We start from the raw sequence: 24358 nt of genomic DNA on the forward strand, positions 1-24358 counted from the left end.
TCTATAATTATATTTTAACGCTAAATCTTTAAAAATATTTGAGGCAAACTGTTTGCCATTATCACATATAATAGCTTTTGGGGCGCCGAAAAGCAAAATCTGACTTTCCAAGATTTCGCAAATTTTCTCTGTCTTCCCCGTGCGAAGAGCAAAAATTAAAGTAAACTTACTGAACCAGCAGGTAATTACCAAAAGCATAGTATTACCAAGTTTACTCTTCGGAAAGGGACCCATTAAATCTAATGATATAACCTGCCAAGGGCCTGTGACCACCCTATGTTGACCCATGTGGCCCCGGGGTAACTGTTGTGCAACTTTAAATTTTGCACATACATCACAGGACTTAATGTATTGCTTAACATCCTGAATCATATTCGGCCAGTAATAGAATTGCTTAATTCTGAAAGTCGTTTTCCGGATGCCTAAATGACCCGCTGTAGCCTCATCATGACATTCTTTTATTACTTTGTTACGCAATCCCGTTGGTACAAAAACTTTCCAAATAGACTCACAATTAGGATATTGTCTAAGCCTCACTTTTTTAAATAAAAGACCATCTTTGACATTCCAACTTAAATCACGTTCCTGACCACTCAAAATCTTGTTTACTTTCGATTTGTACCAATCATCTTTGTCTATTTCACCTATTTTGATTGCATTGATTTCTGTACACAATTCTATTGAACGAGAGAGTGCATCGGGCACTGTATTACTCTTTCCCGGTCTGTGGACGACCTCAAAATCAAACTGCTGAAGTTTCATGGCCCACCTGGCTAGCCGCCCATGAGGGTCTTTCATTTTGTGTAACCATTGCAATGCACTGTGATCCGTTATTACGGTAAACTTTGTCCCATCTATATAAGGTCTAAATTTTTCGATGGCATAAACTACACTTAATAATTCTCTTTCTGACGTAGAATATCGTTTTTCCCTGTCCGAGAGTTTCCTACTTAAGAACGCTATAGCTTGCTCTTTTCCATCAACGTTTTGGCAAAGTACCGCCCCGATACCCTTACTAGACGCGTCACACTGAACTATAAATGGCTTACTATAATCTGGACAAGACATTACAGGTGTCGTCGTAAGACGTGTTTTGAGCTCTGTAAATGACTTTTCTGCTTCTTCATTCCATATGAACTTTCTATGTTTCTTTCCTTTGGTAAGATTATGCAAAGGTGCTGCTACCATAGAAAAATCTTTTACGAAGCGTCTATACCAGCTTGCTAGTCCAATAAATCGCTTTAGCTCCGTAATATTTCTAGGTCTAGGAAAATTTAGTATGGCGGAAACTTTATCAGGATCCGTGCGAAGTCCATCTTTGTCTACGATGTAACCTAAAAACTTCAAGCTTGGCCTAGCAAACTTGCATTTATCTACATTAATAGTCAAGTTAGCATCTTTTAAAATATGCATGACTTTCTCCAATACTTCCATATGCTCTATGAAATTAACCGAACAAATGACAATGTCATCCAAATATGCCCAAACTTTCCCTCCAATGCATGAAACAAAATGTCCATCAGTCTCTGTTGAGTCTGAGAAGCATTCACTAGACCGAAGGGCATAACTTTGAAGTGAAACAAGCCCCGTCCTGGTACAGCAAAAGCAGTCTTTTCTTTACTCGATTCACATAAAGATATTTGCCAAAATGCTGATTTTAAATCAATTGTGCTTAAGAATTTGGCGTTTTTGAGATGATCTAATATGTTCGATACTCTAGGCAGAGGATATGTATCTCTCTTTGTCACCTTGTTGACCTGTCTACTATCCAAGCACAACCTATTCTCCCCATTTGGTTTTTTAACTATCAGAACTGGTGAACACCAAGGACTGTGTGACGGTTCTACAACATCTTTTTCTAACATATCATCCAATTCACGTTCAATTTCACGTTTAATTACCGGCGAGAAATTGTACTGCTTTTGATGTATTGGCTTACAACCACCAGTGTCAATTTCATGTTTAATAATATTTGTGCGTCCTAATCCTGAGCCAATTGTCTGTTTCATTATCTCAATCAACCTATTCAAGAGTTCTTGCTGCTCTATACTTAAATCTTCCCTTGAAACCACACATGGTTCTTGTAAGGATAAAGCGTTGATCATCCGACGGCAATCCGACTTTTCTCCTTTAAAATCAATGAAGATACCAAACCTAGCAAAGAAATCTTTTCCTAATAAAACTTTCTGTGACAAGTTCGGCATAACCATCATCTTTACTACATTAAAGCGCCCATTGAATTTGACCGGAACATCTATAATTTCAGTAATATTATGACGATTACCATCGGCGGTAGCTACCTGTACGTCCTTAGAGCGATATGTTTTTAAGCCTAGACCTCTTAAAGTTTGAGCTAAATCTCTGTTAATAACAGTTCGATTAGCCCCTGAGTCCAAAAGCGCTATATGTGTAATGCCCAAAATGTCGATAAGTACATAGTCCCTATTATCATTATCTCTTTCTAAAACTACTGGGTTCAATTCCCCGCGAGACATAAACTTCTTTACCGTCCTAAGCCAGTCCTGCCACTCCTTACTATGTTTATCTAGGGGAAAGTTTATTTGGCAGGATTCATACTTTCCCCTGTGGCGTTTCCCTTACATACGCAATCTTTAGAAGTCACTCCAAAACGACCACATTTGTAACAAAACAATCGTTGCTTAGGAACACTACATGACCTAAATAAGTGCCCTACCTCCCGACAATTCCAACACCTACCTGTTATAAGCCTTTGAGCGCTGGTTGTGACGTTATCTATTTCAATTTTTGCCGAAACTTCGTTAACATTTTGCTGGTTCCCGGCAGTGAATTATTTTTATAAGCTAAATCTGGTTCTAAGTTGATTGTGTGAGACTTAGGTTCTTCAAACCTATCACAATTGATTTTGGTTCTTTCGACTATCCTTAAAACCTCTACTATTTCAGCGACCGAAAAGAACACATCCCTGCAGATCGCTCTTTGATAATATGGCTGTATGTTTCGTAAGATTATAGATATTTTTTCCTGTTCCGTAATCGGCAATGGCAAGCGATTAAACATGTTTTGAAGGGTTGACATATAAATAGCTATAGATTCGTCTTTACCTTGCGTCCTTGCCTTTATTTCCGCTAACAAGTCATCCTGATAAAACGGTGATTGAAAAGTTCTTTTTAATAAGACCACTAATTCCTTCCAATTTGTAGCATGAACTTTATTAGCTCTAAACCATATCAAGGCGTCACCCTTAAAAATCTATCGCATAACGCCACAAGTCCTCATCAGTCGCATTCCTAGCCTCTTTAATTTCATTAACACGCTCAATAAATGCATTAACACTGACTTTATTGTCCGCAGAGAAGTAAACACCCCACTGACTAATAGGTACCAGTTTCCGTTTGGGTGTATCTATGTCCAAGGTTGAAGTTTTAAATAACTTTGGTCTCATTTTGTCAGAATTCTCCTCGGTATCAATTTGTAGTTTTTTTACAATATTATCCCCAACCTCACCCAAGGTTTCGTGTAACAATTGTTTAATCTCTGGAGTAATTTCATCCTTCTGAACTTCAGCGTCATCCTTTGACTCAAGCTTGTCCAATAACATTTGACAACGCGTGGAAAGTTCGACCTTAATATTATCCTCGGCCGCGTTCCCACTCGAAATAAGTTCTAACCTATTTTTAACGTGATACAACCGCGATACTAATCGTTTAAATAAGTGTCTATCCGGTTTCTCTGTTATTTCATTAATATACGTGGCTAACGTTGTTAATTTGGACTTGCAGTGTTTTAATTCCGCCTCCGGTGATGCTAGTACTTGTCGAGGAGCCTTGATTTCATAATTTACTAACCCCGACTGCTCGGTAATGAGCAGTTCCTTCAAAAGTTTCTTCAATAAATCAACATTGCCCTTTATGGAGACTCCTCTCGATTGAAGTTCAAACTCTAATTCCTCTTTTAACAAATAATAAGGATCCATAACGAATACTTAAACAAATACGAACGGTAAATGTGAGCTAATATCCACCGTAATTACAATAATATTAACGATACTTATCTATTTTCCTACTTTACAACAATATTTGAACGAAGAAATCGCCGGTACCTTTCTAAACTAATCTTCAATTAAAATAGTTAAGCTACTTCGGTACCGTCAAGATAAAAACAAAACCTCTACTAATAACTATATATCTTAATATTCTAACTTACTTTATACTCTAATAACTATATATATAACCTCAACTCAACAATCGGTAACAAGTAAAAAGTGATAACTGTACATACTTATGGTAAAAAGTGCACAAAAGTAATATTGTAACTAAACAAAGAACATAATATAACATACCATTACCAGTTAAGAAAAAACTTACGTGGGTACACTCACAAAAAAAAGTCAACTTATATTTAACTTTAACCCGTATTTCATTTCACAACCAGACTAATTTTGACAAAATGCAATGACGGTATAAGAATGTCGGTGTATTACACCCGATTTTTTACGTTGGGCGCTATTTGTTACGGGTTTTTCATGCACAATGAAACGAGATCAGTGATTACCACCGTATATTATCAGAACCTTAAAACTAGCCACTCACAGAATACCTAAGCTTAAACTAACTTAATCTAATTTGGACGCCAGGAGAGTTAATTATGGTGAACTCTGCCAACACCTATGCCCGGTAGCTCCGTATTCAGGGGATAATCCTTATGATAGGTATATCTAAGATTTCGTTCTTAGGTCTTATTAAGATCCAAACTCAAAGGGCGTTGCGTGAGGCTAAAACAATGACAATTGAAATGGTCAGGACCTGAATATGAAGTAATCTATAGATGTCCTAACCCCTTAAAACTAGCACTTACCCCTGTTCGGATTACACAAGCACAATCACTATTATCTTAATGTGTGAATCACTTTAACATAATCTTATTTATACTATGCCGGTAGATAGTAGCTCACAATGACCACATCAACATAGGTCCGTCCTCTTTGAGATAAATGTCGCAAGTGGAGTTTGGACTTATGTGCCACCCTCACGCGATAGAATGCATTACAACGGATTGGACACCCAAAAAGGCAAAATAAGCTACCAAAAGTATTGCGCGATGTTAGGATCGAACTCAAGCCTCCTCGCTATCGATGCCCAAGCGTTAACCGTTTAGCCACCGCGGCGCTTGTCAAGCCTAACGAAAATAAAGGTCACATTCCAATCAATGACCATAACAAGCTACAGATTTTATTTTTCATTGAAACTCTAATTTGGATTATATTACCATCCTTTGATATAGCTTCTGACGGTGGAAAATAATTAAAAAGCATTAAAGCCCACAGAACGCCCACGTCATTCATTCAACATTCAAGTCGAATATCCAATCCTATTGGTTTACTCATTTTGTCCTATCTTATGTTCATGTACATTTAAATATTATTTTATGGCTATCGAAGGCATCGTTCAGACCAAACGTATTGTCGGCCGCTGACTGTGAGCGCGCGTTACGCAGTTTATTGCTTTTCCATATATATTGAAATTGTCGTTCACACCGAACCGACTATACGCTGTTACGTCGTCTGTTGTAGCTGACTCTCAGTGGCCGATTATTTTACTACGCGACTATGCACGGCGGACGCGGATTGGCTACGCGGACGCAGTTGCCGAATAGCGCCGCTCCGCCGCGTACGCACCGCCGCGCCTCGGTACAGCACGTCGATAATTAGTGTCCCTTTTATATAAACTTAAACGTATTAAAGATATTAATTCATCGAATGTTTTACTGTCATACGAAAATATTTCTTGAACTTATTTGGATAAAGTCTATATTCGAAATATAAAGTATGAGATATATACTGAGCCCTTTTATGTGTAGAATAGTCAGCCGCTCAGCGTACGCATCTAGTGTGAACCTACAAGAGCCTATTCTTTTGTTCACACATGTAGCGCATCGTACGCTATAGCCTATTGTCGGCTTGGTGAGTACGCGTACTGCAGATTGAGTCGACGTTCAAACTGGGGCAGACAGTGAGTATACTCACAGTCAGCGGCGGACATTACGTTTGGTGTGAACAATCCCTGAGAGAGTAGATATAATTTTAAAATATGTAGTATTGTATCAGAAATCAAAAAGCACCATTGCTTGATATATCTATGTATGTAGATATGTATAAAGGTACTATTTATGAATGAACCTTCTACAACTTTTGCTTGAAAAACAAAACAAGCTTCAGCACCTGTTTTTGACGCAAAACAATATCTGTTGCATCTCATTACGGAAATGTGTGCCGTTTAATATTATTTAACTGGCAATCCTTGTGAAACTTCATTATCGTTAATATGTGACAGCCGTTTAGCAGCCGTGAGTTTTATTAAGGATTTAAATTAGGGTTGAGAAGTTTACTTTATTTGCTTATGTGTGCCAGGCCTAATTTATTGGGAATACGGGGAATATTTTGTAATAAGGTTCGGATGGTGTGGACCTTTGTATCGATAGGTTATTGTCCTAATTTTTCATTTAGTCATTTTGTTTTCTGTAGTTTAAGCTACACGAGGGAAGTGGATGTGCTCTTGTGTAAATATCGTGTGAGCGACATGCATTTTACATTCATAACAAAAAAAGTTCAGCAACCTAAAGTAAACACATAATAGGCAGAGATGTATTTGGATTTATAAATAGTGAGGTTAATAATAAAATCCACGAAATAAGAACAATTTCAATAAGTCAAACGAAATATACAAAAGAAACAACTAAAACTTTGCGAGCACACAATAACTTCTGGGCGAAAGGACCACTTAGGTTTCCGAACAATTTTAATTTACTCACTTAATATTACCCGCAGAAGTTTTTTAACGAAACTTTCCATCGCCTAACTCACTTTGGCTTGGTATCCCAGATAATTTTTGCGCGACCCCTAAAAAGTTTTAATGTGCCAAAACCCACAATTCTCTTAACCATGAAATTCGGAAAGGAGAGTCCATAAAATTTTTAGGACATCTTTCGGACATAAAAAGTGAATTAATCAAAAGTTCAATGAAAAATGCCCATTTGAATGTCCGCGGTTGTAAAAAAATTATGGTGATAAATGTGTCGGGTTTAGTTCTGTCTTATCAAAGTGGGCTTTTGACGGATTCCCAAAGATAAGAAAGAAAACGCTGCTCGTAAAACTGGATATCTTTTTATTCGTTTCTGGAAGTGTGAGTTTCGTTTCGTTTTGCTTGTTTTACACGAGATTACTTAGCTCTTACGTCATGTTTATGTTCCCGACACAAATAAGTTATTTTTCTTTCGAGAATACGATGCATGTTTTATTCTTTTTGTACACATGTTTAGAATTTTAACGTTAACCTAATAAATTGAGGTTTCAAGCGCAGGCAGAGGTCAATGTCCGTTGGTGGACAGAACAGCTGATAATGTAATCATCATCATCTCAATTTCATTTGGGGTCAGCGCAGCAAGTCTGGTTCTTTGTCTGACATCATCTCACAAGTGACATAAGCTGATAAATGAAATATACATAATACATTACTTGTTGACACTTCTCGTGACCCAAGGGCTAGCTTTTCTTTCACCATCCAACGTGACAATGCTTAAACGTAGGGTACACTGCCGTATGACAACCATGAGGACTACTTTTTTGATACCCTTTATTAGTTTTAAGTTTATTTTTTATGTAAATATATATTATTTTCTTTGAAATAATGTACCTACAGTTTATATTTCAATACATAAAGGTGTAACTTAATTACTTAATTATAAGTAATTATGTACTAACCTAACACGGGAAGTGACCTAACCTAACCTTTCTAGGAAACCAGCTTCTTACACTATACAGCAAGTACATTTAATATAAGCCACGGCTTGTTCCCCCAAGGCTGGAAAGTGACCACAGTCTAATGCTCTGGGAACCACTTACACCGATGAATTATTGGTTACTACTGCCTGACCGACAAGCAACCGACCGGCAACTACTGGTCTAGAATACTAAGTACTTGATAGTTTTCTTGTATTCTGTTAGTAGGTTTGGTATTTAGGTAACGTGAATAAATGAATTTATTTTGTACAGTGTTTAAAGTTTAACATTTCATCAGAGATACATACCTAATTTTTGGTAGGTGCATAATGATTCCTTTAAACCCAGTCACAATAGTCTCCACTTTTTTATTTAACCACATCCCGTAGAAAAACTTCATGTATCCGTATAAAAAGTAGCCTATAACATTGCTCAATAACTGATCCAATTGACACTGTAATAATTTTTGAATCGGCCCAGTATTTTGTGAAATCAGCATTTTCAAACAAACTCTTCTTCTATCGGCAATATTTTTTAAAAACCTATTGATTATCAAAATCCCTGTATAAGCCAAATTGATTGATTGACCTCAGCGTCAAGCTCAAAAATTCCCAGCACACGTTCTCTCCACACCTCCATTGTCTGCTTTCCAACACGTTTTCCCGAATCTCACTTAAAACTCAATTTCCCAATAAATTTCAAGCCCCAAGCGTTATTACGAAGATAAACATACATTCTTTCACATTTTATTTTCTCTGAGCACATGAAAACGCCTTTCTTTCCTCTTCCAAGCTTTAAGTTGTAATCCCAAGTGTAGTGGAGCACTACGTCTAGGTTTTCATGTTTAATTAAAGTCTTTCCTAATTAGTTAGCACTGCCATACCTAAGTCTAGGAAATGTACCAACTGTCTGGAATAATTCCATTCTTTAATTTATATTTTTGGACTCTCAAAGTTCGTCTGGTCTGCTTTGTGCGCGACGGGTGTCATTTTAATTGTAAGGCCTTATTTCAAATTGTGTGATATTCCTAAATTCATTAAGGGTTTGTTAATAAATAATTGTGTTTTCTACTCAAAATTTTGCTCACAATAGATTTCGTTAATTGATTTAACAGTAGCTCTAATTTAATGAATAGGTATTTGTAGACAGTGTTGCTTTTAGATAGACTTAACATTGTGTTACAAATTGCTTTGGTTTACAATAGAATTTTTGTTTTATAGGCTAACATTTTTTAAATTAAATATTGTTTCACAAATAATATAAGATTAGAAAAAAAATCTTCAGTATACAGGTTTACACGACAGACTATTTACAGAACAAATATCAGTAACGAAAGACATCATAAAGAAATAAAATTATTTAATGTTCAATAAAACAACAAACAGTAAACAAGTTTCTTCTCAAATGAACAATAATTAAGGATAATAAAAAGCAACATGATTCGCAATTTTTACGACATAATAAATTGATACTTAGCAATATTACAAAAGTCGTGGTGGCCTGATGGTTAAAGCTCTTGCTTTTACGAGGTTCGATTCCAGGTCTTAAATATTACTTATATATTTTAAGTAGGTACCTATATCTTGGACACCAAAGACTGAGTAAAGGTGTAGGTAAACATCTTGAAGAAATGGGCTAGCTGTTTATAAAATGTCATCCCATCAGGTTCAGTGGTTTCCATATTCGAAAAATGCTTGTGTCATTAGTTCTACAGAATAATGACAATAACATCATTAGGAAGCCAAGTACTTCAGGTAAGATCTCATCAAATACAAATTACAAGCTACATTTAAAATAATCCTTTTATACACCGTCCATTACGGGAAGAGCTTACATGTATTGTACAAAATTGTACGTCCTTTTTATCTTTTTGAAATTTATGCTAACGACTGGTGTCACAATGAGGAATGGCTTAATGCAAAATCCAGGGGATCCGATAATTATATTCATGTTCCTGTAAACGTTTGTACCGTACAGTTTATTGTGGGCTCTTATTTTTTATGGATACGATCATCTGTTTGGTTTCAATTTTGTTGAATATTTGAGGGCATTGGGACCTGCTTTGTAGCTCCAAATATCTGCTTAGTTGTTGCTTAACTATGACTTTGCCACAATAGACAAGCTTTATAATAGTCTCCGATTATAGAATCGAACCCTGTTTTTGAATTTGTGAATTTGCAGTCCAAAGAGGTTGATAGCCTTGATGACCATGAAGTGTTTTATATGAAAAATGAATGTTTCATTAAATAGTCATCATGCTAATGTCAGTGCAGACCTCTGCCGTTATTACTTAACGTGCTCACGGATGCGTTTTCATCACAAAACTTTTTCATTTCACCATCATTTGGCCAAGGTCCAAATTGTTCTAGATACTCCCAATTCATCTTACTCGGCAAAAATTTGTTAAAAAATTGCTCAAAGCCGGCCAATATTCGTTATTTATTTGAAAGGTTTTTTGTGTTGTAGTCCGTGGTGGGTAAAGTGAACTGGTGGGTAAGTTCGTTATGATATTAAGCTTATTGGTTATCGAGACTGCAATGAGCATCAATCACTTTCTACCACGTCACTTCAAATTACTGCCAAGATCGAAATCAAAACAAAATGAAGTCAGAAATCTCGAATCCCGATTTATCTCAAAAATGAAAAAAAAAAAAATTGGTCTGTAACGCCCACATTTTTATCCGCAACGTCCGTGACACCACTTCATCTAAAAAACAGTTGAACAATTAAATTCACTCGTCACAACACCGGCTCGACCCGGGTTTCATGCAATTTTTTACGTGTTGCCCTCAAAAAATAGGCTTGAGACAAAAACAAATCATCCTTTGTGGCCCTCCTTTTGTCGCCTGGCCCAAAAATGTTACCGAGTGGGAACTTAATTAAGAATCCGAGAGATTCTGTTAAAGTATCCTCCATTTTGTTATGGTAATGTCGGGACTTTTTGATTTTTGGCGGCGAAACGAGAATAATGGAGTCATCATTTTTTATGTTTCATATTAAAATTTTGACTGAAAATTTTTGGAACGATCCTGGTTTTCATGATAATCACGAACACTGTGTGCAGATAAGGGAAAAAACCGATTATCAAATTATAAAACACCACTGGTATGTACACAAAAATATAGCGTGGAACGTAAATTGGTACAGCCCAGTAGAGCCCTCCAACAAAATTTATTACAGACCATAATGCTTATTCCTTGAAATATTCTAGCCTTATCTTGGTCCAACTGTCCCTACTGAAATAGGTCACGCTAGCCATTCCACCCATATACATAGTTTGTCCAGCCGAAGTAGGTTATACGTCCCCTATAGTGCTATACTTTGTATAAATGAAACAAAGTAAGATGTCATTGACCTGCGACATTGGTTCTCGTCACGGTATGGTTTGAGCCAGCGACTTTGATGTTTCTATGGAGACGGATATTTTTAGATGTGGTTGTATTTTGTGTAGGATTATTTTTACTTGATTTTGGAAAGGATCTAGGGATAAGGATAACTGTTTGAGGTCATTGTATTTTTGACTAACCAGTGTATTTAGAATCTTTTCTAATAAAAACGATAAAGAAGACGAAAATAAAGTTCGTTCGTTGGAGTTCGTTATATTGTGACGCTTATTAACTGAAATGGCTGAACCGACTGAGTTTTAATTTGGTCTAGAAAAAGATGGTACCCCGGAGAGGGTTAAGAGGGTTAAGCTGGATATTATCAAATACCTAATAGAATAATTTATTGGACCAATAATGCAAAATATTGGGTGACTGATTAAAACAATACAATCAAATCTGCGTAAATTTGATTATACACATCTATACAAAACATACGTGTAATGAAGATTCTTCTTAACAACAATTCCAAAAAAATCTAAGTAGTGCCTCAAAGACTGTCAATTTTATTCATTCCTACTAAACAGGAGTTCTGGGTACCAAAATGTAATCTGCAACTGTCCTAAAACTCTCAGTCCGTAACAAGAACTTCGCTATCATGTAACTAGTTCTTAAACAAAAGCAGACGAGCTCTGAACATCTAGTAATGTAATGGAATTGTTCACTGTCGACGTTGATATTACTTTGAGTAGGTATAGCGTTGGATGCTATGTAAAGTATGAATCGAAATATTAAATAGTAGGCTATGCTGATTTTGGTCCTTTGCGTACTGCAATTGGGGTGCTTTCAAACTATCGGAAAAATCTGATAGGTGTGTAGACACGATAAGGTGAAGAAAGGAAGAACCTGTAGTACCTACATGTTTGTAATATCATGCCTTCAAAACAAATATATATAATACATAAAAAAAGAATGATTAACTATATCAGTTGCTTTCATAATTACTTCACTATCACCCAAATACAAAAGTTAATAAATCACAAAGCAATTAAAAGGAAAACGTACGACATCCAAGCGAAGAACTTGAAATAAAATTGCATTTTGTTATTTTAAATTTGCGCAGTCAGTTCACAATATAGGAGAATATTCAAAAGCGAGTCTTGAAGAAAATTGCCAAATCATTGCATACTTGGCCGGCTTCGAGTTAGTGCGGACACTATTGGATTCTCAAAACTGTATTTTTGCCTACATATTTTAAATTACCATTTTCATACTGCGAATATTTTCTTATATTTCTCCCATTCCGAATTCGGATGTTATTCCCTAGAATTTGAAATGAAAATAACGTTGTCATAACGCAGTAGGCAGAGCCAAATGAAATTTTGGAATTTTTAATATTTTTCGAAATGAATTTTGGGAAGAACGGTTTTCCGTGAGGTTTGCGAAAAAAGTCTACATTTTTACTGCGAACGGAGAATGGTATGGAGTTCGTCGGCTACAGTATGCCGTGGTCATTGTCTCGACTGGTTTTCGATTTTAACGTTCGCTTCGGCAAAAACCCGAAAAAACCGAAATGGGTTGAGGTGATACGTTTCGCATTTACCAGAAAAATACAGCTTCGAAATTCTGGCTAAATTGCGCGGACTATCAAATCATTTGCACATTTAAAAATGTTAGCTGCAAAAGAAAGCCAATAAAGGCCATTTCAAGGAATATGAAGTGTGTATTTCAGAATACATACAAAATAAAACGATATTAATGTAATAAAAGTTGCAGTCATCCCCATGTCGGATTATAATGCAGTCTAGTGTTAACAGACAATGTAACAAGAAAGTTTTGAATTCTTATTCGAGCGGAAAATGCAACGGCTGCCATTCTTTTATCTCTGACCTATTTCTTCCCACAGCTAAGTAAACTTGCTCAGATGACACTCATTTGTATTGTCACTTTGATCTCACAACCAGCAAAACAAAATAAGGAAAGGTCACTAATTACAGAGTACCAAATAATATTTGCCCTCTCATCAATATACATAAAGTGTATATTCATCATAACATAGGTTGTTTGACAAAAAAAACACCATAAACAAACATAATTAAAAACAACACGACGAGGAAATTTTATAAACAACCGTTTTCCCCAATTACCTTGACTATGAAACCGAAATATTTGCTTTGATGTCGCGAGTTAACCACGGCCCAGTGATAACTCGTTGATTAAAAATTAGATGAAAAAAGCTTTCCATCATACTGCTGACGCATAAAGGCTTTTGCGAAATTGATTTTTGACAAGTTAAATAGTTTAGAACAATTTTCAACCAAAAAATACAGGCCAGTGTTAAAAATGTAGGCTAGTTCGAGCGATGTAGAAGTTCAAAATTGTGTTTCTAACATTTTTGCATGGAAAGAATCTTTCGATACGGGATGATTGATCGTTCAGCGGTCTTTGGGTATCACCGATGCCCTACTTCAGCCAGAATGGACTGGCTAATATTTTGAACGACTATGTTCTTATTTTGTATACAGACATTGAAGAAGAATAATATAAACGTAAACTAGCCGTGATAATAATAATGTAAAAAGTGGTTATTAGTGCCTAAATTAAACTTTGAAAGACTGTCATATCTAAGTAGGACTGTATTCTTCTCACAAAAAATATGATTTGGTCTATATACACTGGTGCTTAACGGCCTGAATTTACCAGCTTTTTATTCTATTTTATAAACCGTTGTTTTATTACGTGTCATCCTTTGCCGTCACGCACTTTTTTATTAAATTTTAGCTGAGTATTAATATACAGCACCCAATTTGCTGAATTGTCGTTTTTTGCATCATCAGTTTTATTACTTTTTGCTACAAAATGTTCATTTTCATCGATATTAAAATTCTCATGTTCATTTTCGTTTTTTATTTTCTTTTGGCTTTAGACGTAAGTCGCTCTTTCTTTGTCACCAACGGGATCATGTCTATCTTCATAGTTTGATAAATGATCTCTTTATCAACATGCGTTTTTTGTGTGTCTCTTTGTAAAAAATGATTAACGAGTTATATCTGAAGCTGAAACTTAAGTATGGCAACATTTTTAATAAGATCATCTTAAATTACATTATTATGTTCTCATGTCAAGTAGTCGTCGTCTGGGTCCCCAGTTTTTTCATAATATTTATATTAAGTGACAAGCAAAGCTCTTGAGCTAGATTGATAGGTTTGTTATCGAATATTTATTTATAAGGTCTAAAAGAGTATCGTATATTAGATAATATATCATTCAATTCAGAATTGTCGGTCAGTACCTATAACCTCTATATTAAAAATGTTGGGCCCTAAAACAACTGCGACAATATCATGACAATGTGCATTTACATTTACACATATATGTATGGCTTACGCTTGGAAAGGATATAACATCTATACCAAAAAGTTTGTTTTTTAAAACTTACCATCCAACTCATATCCTTGGCCACCCCACTGCGGCAACTCCTGGGAGTAAGACTTAGGGTCGCTCCGACTGCCTATCGATATCTTAAGGCTTTTCCACAACTTCATCTTGACCACATATTTGTACACAACACTTAACACTTAGCTGTTAACACGTCACTGAATCATTTTGTCACTCACACTGTCACTGGTCGAAATCTGTAACAAGAAAAAAGTAGGTTAGTTTTCGTTTGGTCAAGCAAGCATTGTTTTCATAGTATTTTAAATATGGTTGTTCTATATTCAAATGAATTAAATCAAAAGCTAAGTACCAGTGTGTTTCAAGGAGCGATTGCCTATCTTATCTCCTATACACAGTAACCCGGAAAACACCAAAATACACCCTTTGGTAAGACTAGTTGTCAGACTTTCTGGTAAGCCATAATGCTGAGTACATAGAGCGAAAGCATTGCATTTGGCTATCTACCCAAATCCCCTTTTAGTGCGTTGCATACTTTCGTCAAATGGCCGTCCGTTTGACGACCTTTGAGAGTGGACCTAGTCATACTGAAACGCCACTCAATTTTAAAGACAGATCAAACATTCTGCCTGTGTCACACTAACATGAATTGCTGCGAAAGACTTAAAGTTAAATAACGTTTCGGTATTTTGAGGTAAATTTTATAAAATCATTCAGTGTATCTTACACTCACACTACAAACTTTTAGTCAGCCGATAGTTTATTTGCTCTCGTAAGTCAGTATGAAAATGAATAGTAGAACACCGGTAGCAGACCGGTAACAGTGGCAGTAGCCGGTATCAGACCGACTAAAAACTTTGATTGGCTTCAATATTCTCTTTAAAAAAAAATGCAATCATCAGGTCAACTTTCGGCTGACTATTCAGTCTGTAGGGTAAGTTGAAAATAATTCCCTTTGATACGAGATCTACAGCAACATAAGTTCGATATGTACGAGTATATTGTACGGAGGACTTTGAAAAGACAATAATAGCCGTACATTACAATGACGAGGACTTATATCGATTTAACGTCGTCCGAATGCAATCAGCCTCGCTTGTTGTGACAGGATTAATCATCAGAACTAAGCTTTATTTCTAACTTTTGTTTCTGAGATTAAGACGAGGATATTTCGAGGCTTAATAACTTTGACATTATAAGGAATTAATACAAAAACAATTGTTGATGAATAATTGAAACTATGAGTAAATTCAGTAATCGTAAATGAATGCTATTAGATTTTCAATAATAAATAAGGCTGTATTTGTCCCTGGACGATGTCTGTATGTCTGACAACTGAATTGGGAACTGTATATATCTTGTGACTATTACTTCTTGTAGACTCTAGTTCTGTGTGGGAGAAGCACATAGATTTGAAGAAGCCAAAATTTAAAATAAAAATACGAAGAAACTTAACATTTTGAACACTAAGTAAGTTATCACCCAGTAAAAATTGCAACACTTAATTACAATAAGAAAACCAGTAACCCCAACTACTAGATTATAAATTGCATATCACAAAGCTATGGGAATCGTTTGGCATACTCCTCCAGTCACGGGTCAGTTCATCCCGTCAATCAGACGACATGCTCCCTTGAATACAATGAAGTGTATCTACTTTTTTAAAAGGCACAGACATACTCCCATGAATATAAAATGAATGTAGATAAATTATTCATAAATCAGTTTGATGAATGAGTTTATTGAGTAAGGTTATTTGGTTATTGGTAAATAGGTTAGATTATGTAGCCCATGTAATGGTTTAAGTATCAAAAATTACTACCGAATTAGAAACTGCAGGGACCTTTACGGATTAGAATAAAAAAATGGATCAAGGCCAGATGCTGTCTCAATATCGCAACTTTTAAATAAATTTAATTTGCAAAATAAATAAGATTATTCAGTTTAAGAAAAACTAAGAAAATGCAAACGTAAGCGATTAATTTTATGCCGGATCGGACGTCAAATAGGCCTATTTTATTAAATAAACTTGCTAAACAACTGTGTTGTTACTTTGAACATTTTACTAACTGATACAAAAATCTAAATATACTTAAATTCACCCAAAAATGACCCCAATGAATAACCCTAGAATGTAATCACGACACGGTCCATCAAGTTGGTGATTAAGTCGCAACATATTAGCATTTCCAATACATCTCGATAATATATCTCAATTAACAATGCAACGTTGCCGATGTAATTATTTACTTTGATGAATAAGCTCCGATACATAGTAACAAGCTTAATAATTAATTGTAATAGTAATTCTATGGAAAAGATACAACTTTTTATCTTTTAAAGCAAACAGTTGTTTCTCGCAAAGGCAAAGGTAGAAAGACCACTGACGATTAGAAATTGTTAATGAGAAGATCTTCCAACTAATAGGTACCAAAATCTACTAATAATATAAATGCGAAAGTTTGTATGTTACATGGATGTATGTTCCTATTTCACATAAAACTAATGATTTTGATGAAACTCGAGAGCTTATAATAACAACGAATGGATAGTCTACTTTCTGCCATGTACAGTTACAAAATACAATTTAATCATTTGAAAATTAAACATTTTAACTTCCGCCTACAAAAAAAAACACAATAAACCATAACTATACGTCAACAACTTATTACAAATCATTATTTATGAACATAACTAGTTCTTCCAACATCATTTCTCAACCTTTCTCTCTATAAGGAAAAACACGATATAATAATATTTGATCGATCTTCGTATATTTTCCACTGGCAAAATAAACGTATGCCATAATAATTGACTGCTCATAATCCAAGGTTTCTTTCATTTTTTATGTATTTATGTGTTATCATTCCCCAATATGCTTTACTGAGGAAATTCAAACTTTCTCTTTTTATTTACTCTACTGCGAATGACTTGCGGAATTCTGCGGGTTTGGTGAGTAGCCACCTATGTTGTTAGGGGTGTGAAACTGTCGATAGTTGCAGTATTTGTATAGGATATTGTAAAATAAGTTTTTTTCCATGGATTATTATAGAATCAAGGGTAACTGTGTAGAAATCTATTACATATACACATAGCTTTATTAAAAACTAGCTGACCCGGCGAACTTCGTACCGCCTAATTATTGGAGGCATATTTAGTAAGTCTCAAACACACGACACAATACTTTTTTATTTTTTTTTCCTTATTTGCTCACTGTTTAGACCTACCCTGGACTACGACGAACGTTTTAGCACCAAAATCAGCTCAATCGGCCCAGCCGTTGTCGAGTTTTAATCAGACTAACGAACAACAATTCATTTTTATTTATATAGATTTATGTATTTTTAAAACGATCTGTACTTACCTAATATTTATGTTCTTGACTCATACGCATAGAAAACTGAATTTACACTGAAAAATTTTAACAAAACCTATCAGACTAAATTTCCACCTTACCTACCTATAGGCAACAAACTGCAAATGTTGCCCTAAAGTTACACAATTAAAAAAAACGTATTTGTTGCCTCCACGGATTAACATCAAAACCGATAACAATATCGATTATAGTCGATAAACATTCGAATCACTATTCGAGTCGAGTCGAACAAAGTAAAGCCGGCGATCAGCCGACTGTAACAATGCAGAATCATAGTGATGTAGTAAAACTCCCCCTACTTGATACGAGAAAATGTTCAACAACAATGATTTTGTGTAAGACTGAATTAATTGTTGTGTCTTTGGTAATTGTTGTTATATTGTATTAGATATTTGGTATTAAAACTTATACATGTTATCGTAGTAAAGTTTGTTCTCAACCAAAAATAATTGCCCATTTTATTGTATATACTAGCCGTTTTCTCGAGGTTTCACCCGCGTGCGTGGGAGCTACTGTCCGCACCGGGATAAAATATAGCCAATGTTACTCGCAAATAATATAGCTTTCTAATATTTAAAATCGGTCCAGTAGTATTTGAGTTTAGCCATTACAACCAAACAAACAAAGTTTTCCTCTTTATAATATTAGTATAGATCATAGTAAAGTTTGTTCAAATGTCAGCATTAAGTTGTGTGTGTTCAAAAATAATTTCCATTTTTTTATAAAATAATAGCATCTACTTTATATACAGTCCACATAGTAATAACGAATAATACAATAACAGAAGGTTTATTAACAAACCTACTATTTCAATTATCTTTTCCCTTTTTTATTCGCTATTTGCTTTATTCCATTAAAATAATACAATTTACATTTAGAATTTGTATTCTCTTCATGATTTTAAAACTAATTTCAATACCTAGTACAATTTGCGTACAGATTTGTTAAAACAATTTAGTTTCTATCTAAATAAAATTACCTGTCAATAAACAATTTATTCAGAACAAAGAATTTCAATTCAATTGACAGGTTCATGCTAAATGTAGTTAAACAATTTTGCATATTATTGTACCTAAATTATTTAAAAGAGATTATTTTAACGTGATCGCGTGATTTTTTTTGACGTGATTAGTATGACCCGAAATAATTTTATAGGTTTTAAGAAACATTTAGAGGGCAACTTGGAAAAAGATGCCGATCTTGAAGATCTTGCAAAAAAGTGGTGATTTTACATTATCCTACTTTTCGGAGCACGTTGAACTTTCCCACTCGACTGTTACATAGGTTCCCTATTGGGTAGTGGTTGACATTGACATTATTTTTTCACAATGAATCCGAAAATACAAAAATTAAAACAAACTATGTGAAAACAGAATTCCCACGTATAAAGATTAAAATAGGTAGCTAGCTAGGTACAATATAACGAGTTCTAACAACGTAACTCAAGTTGGAGTGAGCAGAGGTAATCAGTTAACTGGCCTCCTCTCGTTACAGCGGGTCGCGCGGTCAACCGGATTAGCGTTGCTAGGCAACCGACGTCTATTGTACTGGTCTTTTTAGGGCTCCTGTGCTTTGAAATATTGATGACTTAGGTATTGGGTAATTTCATTCAACTTGCATATAATATCCATTTTCAAAAATACAAAAACTACTGGTGTAAATTAGAGGTTTACATCAAACCAGAATTTGCGCAAAAAGTGAGATCTTTTGTGTAAAAAGGTAACTGGTAATAATTGCAAATTATGTTATACGTATTCATAGACTTAGCATTAAATACAGAATTTTATACACACCTTCAAACTCTTAGACTCCGACTTACATGAGCAATATTTTTTTCTATTATTATTTTAATTACGAAAGCTCTCTAGATTGTGAGGTGCAAAAAACTAAGTTTGTTACTAAGAGAATTGTTGAAAACTAAATTGTAGCTATTAACTAGGAAACTGGGGCAAGTTGGCGGCTGAGAAATTGTACTTTGTTGCCTGTTCTTGTACACAATTGGAAATTTGGGTTGGAGAATAGTTTTGCGTTTTCAGGTAGCTGTTTAGGATATACTAGCTGTTTCTGGCGGTTTCACCCGTATCCCGGGGAATCGTACCTGAATAAAATGTAGCCTTGTGTCATTCGGAGATATTGTAGCTTTTGAACAGTGAAAAATAAATATATGAGATGAGTTTTAGGTGTTTGTTTATGTAAATATGTGTAGGTTATATTGAATAAAAAAGCAATCATAATCTTGGTTAGTATTCGGTAGGTATTTTTTTTTGTCAAAAGAATACAGTTCAGTGGTTTAGAGCCTTAGTATGCAAACAAATTTGAAATAAAAAGTATTTTTACGACTTCTAACACCTTTCCAATTATGTTGATAATAATCATTTTACACCAAAACCTCAATCCAAGTGTTTCATCATCTCCTTAACTAAAGTGAACAGATACGTTCGCTCAAGTCAAACTTTTCAAATTTGTCTCAACGACCAATTATAAGTTTCGTTTTTACCTTGACTTTGAGTTAATAACCGTGTTTTGCTTTTAAACTCTTTCGTTTATCGAAGCGTTGGTGATTTTATACTTGGAGATTGTAGACTGTATAATAGATCTATCGACTAAGGTCAATGTCTTAAGTCTAACATGTAAAACTCCTGTTGCTCCTTTATGTACAATCCTATCTAAATATTATGGGAGCACAGGTAACATCTCGTATTGTTCTGACCGTAACTAGCACTACATAGATAGATAGATAGATAGATAGATAGATTATTCTTTATTGTACACCAAGACACAACACAGGACATCACAACATACAAAAACACAGTACAATCGACGGTCTTATTGCTAAATAGCAATTTCTTCCAGACAACCTTTGGATGGAGTTTATCTGTAGGATACAGTGAAAAACGGGCAGTTTGGGGTGTACATACATATAGATTATATATAATTGACAAATACCAAAGATATATATAAAAAAAAAAGAATAAAAAATAAAAAATAATAGTCAATAAACGGAAAGTAAGATAGAAGAATAAAAGAAAAAAGAATAACAATACAGCGATAGTAGTCAAAGAGCCAAGTAGTGATCCTTGACCATTTTTTTAAAAACTGCAATCGACTGCGCTCGCCTTATTGCCACTGGCAGTGCATTCCACAGACGAGTGGCCTGTACAACAAACGATTTGTCATAAAATGACGTGGAATGCACTGGCATCTTAAGTTTTAGGTTTTCTGATGACCTGAGTGATCTTGAATGCGTATCACAAACAAACTGAAAACGACTCTTGAGATAAGAAGGGGACGTGGGGTGAAAAAGAATACTATATAGCAAGGAGAGAATGTGAGCGTTCCGGCGAAGTCGTATTGGAAGCCACTTGAGCTTAACACGAAATTCTGACACATGATCATATTTGCGTAAACCAAATATGAATCTTATACAAACATTCTGAAGACGCTCAAGTTTATTCAGCTGGTCCTCTCTGAGATCAAGATAGCTGGCATCGGCATAGTCAAGAATAGGAAGAAGAAGAGACTGTGCAAGCGCAATTTTTGTGGCAATGGGTAGGAAATTTCGCAGCCGTCTTAAGGATCCTGCAGATGCAAATAATCGGCGACTGGTTTCCTGAATCTGCGGCTCCCAGGACATTCGGCTATCAAAGTATACACCCAAGTTCTTGACCTTAGTACTAAAGGGTATTTGGACACCGTCATACATGACTTGAGGGAGATGAAACCAATCAATTTTGGAAACCATCCGAGAGCTACCGATGATAATCAGCTGAGTTTTTAACGGGTTGATTTGAAGCCCATAGCACCTGCTCCACTCAGCTATTTGGGAAAGGTCTTTATTAATTTTTTCGATAGCTTCGGATAGTTCCCCTAATTGGGCTTGCGGGTAAATTTGAAGGTCATCTGCATACAGGTGGTAGGAAGAAAGCAGTTTATTTGAGATGGAATTAATAAAAATAGAGAACAGTAAAAGAGATAAAACGCCACCCTGCGGCACACCAGCACTCGTTTCACACCAGGAAGAGTATTTATCTTCAATGCGAATACGTTGCCGGCGCCCGTACAGGTAACTATGAAACCAATCAATGGCCGTTGGAGATATGTTAAGAGAGCTAAGTATACCGAGCAAAATATCGAAATCAACGGTATTAAAGGCATTACTGAAGTCCAGTAGCGCTAATACCGTTAATTTTCCATCCTCCATGCCAAGTCTGATGTCATCCGTAATATTGACCAAGGCCGTTACTGTACTGTGACCAGGACGAAAACCGGATTGGAAAGGATTAAGAAGTCTATTCTTGGATAGGAATGAACTTAACTGGTTATGAATAAGACGTTCCAGGACTTTGGATAGGAATGGTAATATGGATATAGGGCGATACTCGGAAAAGGATGTGGGATTGGATTTCTTTGGTAAAGGGGTAATTTGGGCCTCTTTCCAAGCATCAGGAAAGACACCACTAAATATGGAATAGTTAAGGATGTGACAGACGACGGGAAGGATTTCGTCCAGGATAGGGAGGATCATTTTACGGCTGACACAGTCACTTCCAACAGCATCAGAAGTGATGGATGCAATGCTCTTCTTAACATCACAAGCGGCAAATTGATTAAAGACAAAAGAAGGATAATCGGGGGTTGGAAGACTAGACAGATAGCTTAAAGTGTTTACTTTTGTTGTCCTATCAAAGTTGGACGAAGATGAGAAATGTTGATTCAATGAATTTATGTTTATATCTTGGGAAATTTTATCAGTACGTGATTTTCCAATCCCCATTGACCGTAGAAATCTCCAGACCTTAGCTGGATCCTCGTTTTCAACTGAAGTATGAAAGTGGTGGCGTTGTGCGATTCTACACACCTTGTTGCAGCGATTTCGTGCTTCTACAAATTTCTCCCAATTTGTCGATGTAGAACGAGCCTTGTACCTCGACTTAGCTGACACCTTCCTAGCCATTATCTGCTTTATTTCACTAGTAAGCCATGGCGATGGCAGGTGTCTCACCTTAACTGCGCGAATGGGAGCGTGAACGTCGTAGAGAGCTACAAGACGCGATGTAAATATTTCGACTTTTTCGTCGACTGACTCAGAACTAAAGACAGGCGTCCAGTCCATGTTTGCTGCGTCCTCACGGAGGTTTACAAGATCCATGCCATTAAAATTGCGCCGCAGAAGAATTCTTGCCTTTGCTTTGGGAGGACGAATTTTATAAGAAATATAGATAAGATCATGGTAAGAGAATGCATCAGCCGAACACTGACCATGCTTAGCGACGTGATCAGAAGAAGATACAAAGATTAAGTCAAGAAGGGAGGGGGTAGAATGAGGGAAATGGTGTGTTGCATTAAGAGGAAGTATTGATAGATTGCAAGAGTTAATTATAGAATTAAGAGATGCAGATCGAGAATCATTTTTAAGAAGACAGGTGTTGAAATCACCCATGATAATGACGTGACTGTAAGAAGTTATAAAATTTTCTAAAATTTGTTCAAAAGAGGAAAAGAAGATGCGTAGTGAGGGACAGTAATAGACTCCAAGTAGAACTTTAGTGTGGCACATCGTAAGTTCCAGAAAAAGATGCTCCCCGGCGTTTTATGTTAGTTTTTTATATAAGTTGGAAATCAACTATTGTATCCTATTGTAAGACCAACAAGCCTACTTATGTTCTTTTTGTAGTTCTGGAGTCCTTCGTGTTTCGGGGCCCCGGTAACTTTTTCGATTAATCCCACTACATAAGCTATGTCTGTCAAAATAGTGCTTCACTTTTCTCTCTATTGTTCTCAATAAATCTTATATTTTGCTTGGAACTTTGCTTGCTTTTACAAAATAGTACTTATTTATCCATACTTAATTGAGTTACTAGATCTCTACAGATTCTAAACACCCTGTTGAGAACCATTCAGTTGAAATTTCCAGTGAAATTAAATTAAATAGTAAGCGCTTCAGTGAGATTCTCGTTCTAGTCCATTTATTGAAGAACCTCTCCTTTCAAACGCTCGTAATCTACCTTTAACTGATATTTTACGAGTTGCACTTCAATATTGCTTACATTGAGTGCTAACTGCACTATAATTTTGTTTTATTTTGCTCTATTTGGTTTAGACTGAAGATTGGTACCTGAGCTATTTCATTCAAATTGAAAATACAAACATACTTAGGATGTTTTAAGTTTTGAAAAGACAGGTCAATATTTTTTTGTAGAAGAAACCCAACTTACTTTGTAGAATATTAGAAGTGTTTGTGAAGAAGATCGTTCAAGTATTACCTACTATCACTAGAAACGAATGGGTTAGGATTTGGTCTCTAGACTGACCATGGTGACTATATTGCCAACGAAATTCATACATAAGCCACGATTACTGTAGTACATAGGTAAATATTAGGAATACAAAACACAACAATTATTTAAAACATACTAAAGTAACGAATAAACATAAAACAAACAATAATAAAGAGCAAACATATATTATAATATTTTATACCACACCAATTAACGATGCGTTTGACGA

The 24358-nt window shown here is 35.6% G+C and overlaps 1 protein-coding gene across 4 annotated transcripts in view; it reads right to left on the reverse strand.

Annotated features, from left to right (window-relative positions):
- The window catches only part of Grip (Glutamate receptor interacting protein), a 278531-nt gene that overhangs the window by 180786 nt on the left and 73387 nt on the right, over positions 1-24358 (reverse strand). For all 4 annotated transcript variants that reach the window (XM_021326289.3, XM_021326288.3, XM_021326293.3 and 1 more), the window contains exon 3: positions 14519-14714. In XM_021326289.3, coding sequence (XP_021181964.3) covers positions 14519-14624 — 106 coding nt within the window. In that variant the 5' untranslated portion in view covers positions 14625-14714. The remainder of the gene's footprint in view (positions 1-14518; positions 14715-24358) is intronic.

The sequence above is a fragment of the Helicoverpa armigera genome, chromosome 4 (genome assembly GCF_030705265.1).
Source record: "Helicoverpa armigera isolate CAAS_96S chromosome 4, ASM3070526v1, whole genome shotgun sequence".
NCBI lineage: Eukaryota > Metazoa > Arthropoda > Insecta > Lepidoptera > Noctuidae > Helicoverpa > Helicoverpa armigera.